We start from the raw sequence: 2,815 nt of genomic DNA, 5'->3' as shown, positions 1-2,815 counted from the left end.
CACAAGGTATTATGTTCCAGTTCCTGTGAAGAAAGCTTCTTGCCACTACACTTTTACTCAAAGGAAAGTCCTCGTCTTGTGCTAAAAGATGAGAGGAATAATGTAAATATGTTATATGCCAAAGAAAACATTTGGGGTCTGTAATTTTTAGGATTCCTGCATCTAACTTTGTGAATAACCTGATCCCTGGACCTCGTCCTGTTTGACGTGTGGATTTCTGCTGCTGTGCTGTAGTGGAGAAGCAGTCTTGGCGATTTGGTTTGGTTTCAGTGCAGCGGTTTTAGGAAATAGAATCTATTTTGTGTAACATGATTGGCAGGTTCTGTCGAGTCAGCTCATGTTCATCGTGACCCTGTCTGTGTACAAGAGAACAAACCTCTCCCTAGTCCCCCTCCACCTTTGCCATCCCTGCTGCGCTGAAAGCCCATTGTTGCTCTAAGTGTGTCCATCTTGTAGAGGATCTTGTATTTTGCTGATCCTCTACTTTTCCAGGCACGATGCCCTTTTCCAGTGACTGGCCCCTCCTGATCACAAGTCCAATGTTAATAAGATATAAGATTAATAAAATTGGCTTCAGAGAAGTTCCTCAGCTGAGTCTTTTATTTGTTGATATGTCAAATTAAAGGCCTAGATTAAAGAGTGACGAAGAACCTGGATTGCCTTTTGGGAAGGATTGAAAGTTTCACTTGAAACCTTTGAAAGTCTGTCTCCTTCATATTGAGTTAGATTACCTAAATTGATTTTTACCATCTATAAACTAACAAATGATTACAAGTGTAAGGACTTGGATAGTAGCCAAATTGCTAAAATAAAGATTATGTTTTCATTAAAAAAGTCAGCTTCATCTGGGCTTTTGAAACTGAGGTTTCAAAGCAAATTAAGGTGGCTTACTCTAGATTTTAGTTGATTCTTTTATTCCTAAAGGAATAGACTTGTCTGACCCCCACAGTTTGCTAATGGGGAAACAGGCCCTGTAAGGTCGTGTGCTGGTGAGGATTGACACGGGGCAGCTTGCATGAAGACGGAGGGGCCCCTCCTCATTTTAGTCGACTTCTCTGGATTTTTTTTCTCACTTTGTATATCTCAAGCCCAGCTCCCACAGATAGGGCATGCTCCTCTGGGTCAATGTCTCTGGTGACAGTATTGACCTCTGTGCTCCTTCTTTGGGACAGAACCAACCTGGAGGCCCTGCAGAAGAAGCTGGAGGAGCTGGAACTTGACGAACAGCAGCGTAAGCGCCTTGAGGCCTTTCTGACTCAGAAGCAGAAGGTGGGAGAACTGAAAGATGATGACTTTGAGAAGATCTGTGAGCTGGGTGCCGGCAATGGAGGTGTGGTGTTCAAAGTCTCCCACAAGCCGTCCGGCCTGGTCATGGCCAGAAAGGTGAGAAGTCTGTAAAGAAGGAAAGGACCAAATTTTAGTTTGTCCTGAGAAACAGATCATGTCTTAAAAGACCTTGGAACATTGGAGCATGCAGACCACCGTGGAAGGGAACATGACTCTTCACTAATATCTGTGTGTGCTGTTTGAATTTTGACCTCATGAGTTCATAGCAATTCAATTATGAATAAACACATTAATGGTTGTTAGTGTTTATCCCCACCCATAGCCTGGGAGATAATAGCAAGTTATCTCCTTTAGTTTTCTGGGAGATTGGAAAGAGTGTTAGGGTACCTGCTGATCATTTATCAGGTACAGGGGAGGCTGCTTTCAGTCAGTAAAAAACAAATTTCAGGTTGTACCCCTTCATCTCCCTGCACTTCAGCATCTGTCCTCTCCACCATGGCTAGGCTGCCCAGTCCTCTCCACCTGTGGTCCTCCTCTTCCTTCTGAATAGAGCCCACTCTTGTGACCATTGTTCCTCCGTCTCCTGACATTTGCTGTCTGTTGTTCCTGTTAAGAGAACCATAGTTTTTTCTTCAGTAACCATTTCATGTGCTTGCCACCTGTCTCCCTCACTGGAGGGACAATGTTAGGTGGACATATGGTGGCACTTGAAACCTTGTTATACCTCAGCCTGCAGACTCCTGAGGTCATATAGAAATATCTTCAGCAGCTTAGGTCAGTGTACCTCATTACTTTTTATCCCCATAATCCTTGAGTTTGAACTTTATCTTCCCCCCCCCCTTTCTTGTTGTGTACCTGACTGGCACAGGAGGAAAATACCCCTCCTTCTCCAGTGGAGCATATCGTGTATTCGAACTACGCACCTTCAGGATTGCAGCACAGCTTCTTGCCACTAGGCCACTAGAGCTCCCAAACTTTCTCTTTATTTTTGAGCCATTTACTCTGTATCTCTTAGTTCCTTTTAGAGAGTGTCCACTTGTTCAGTTTTGTTTTGGGGAGTGGTGGGCTTTCTGCTCCCTCCTCTTTTCTCCCAGGAGCACAGATATAGTTGACCGTCCCCTGAATATAGCTACTCAGTAGCCACACCCACTAATTTATACTCAGTGCTTTAGTTGGGCTTATTAAAATTTTCTTATTTCCCCTTCCCCTACCTTTATGATTTTAAACATTTAAGAAAGATTTTATCCATCCAGCAATATATTTTTTTAATTACATGAACACTTTAATGCAGAATGCTTCATACTTAAAATTAGCAAAGCATCATTTAAATGAAAACTCTATTTGACTAAACATGGTTGATTCCACAAATTGTATAGTAGTTGATGTCTGCATGCGGTACGACACCAGCCCTGTGCGGTCCAAGAGACTGCTTCACTTGCATGCCTTTCCTCCACTTCTCTTCTCAGTCCTAGGGCGGGGACAGGGCACAACCATAGATTATTTTTTTTAAATTTTTATTTATCTAATT

At 42.9% G+C, this 2,815-nt stretch overlaps 1 protein-coding gene across 1 annotated transcript in view; it reads left to right on the top strand.

The window, feature by feature from the left end:
* The window catches only part of MAP2K1 (mitogen-activated protein kinase kinase 1), a 125,033-nt gene that overhangs the window by 52,543 nt on the left and 69,675 nt on the right, over positions 1 to 2,815 (top strand). Inside the window, exon 2 of the mRNA XM_006886635.1 lies at positions 1,173 to 1,383. Coding sequence (XP_006886697.1) covers positions 1,173 to 1,383 — 211 coding nt within the window. The remainder of the gene's footprint in view (positions 1 to 1,172; positions 1,384 to 2,815) is intronic.

This window comes from Elephantulus edwardii, unplaced genomic scaffold (assembly GCF_000299155.1).
Source record: "Elephantulus edwardii isolate Elephantulus edwardi_28Jun2011 unplaced genomic scaffold, EleEdw1.0 scaffold00050, whole genome shotgun sequence".
In the NCBI taxonomy this organism is placed as follows: domain Eukaryota; kingdom Metazoa; phylum Chordata; class Mammalia; order Macroscelidea; family Macroscelididae; genus Elephantulus; species Elephantulus edwardii.
This window is presented reverse-complemented; position numbering and strand designations above follow the sequence as displayed.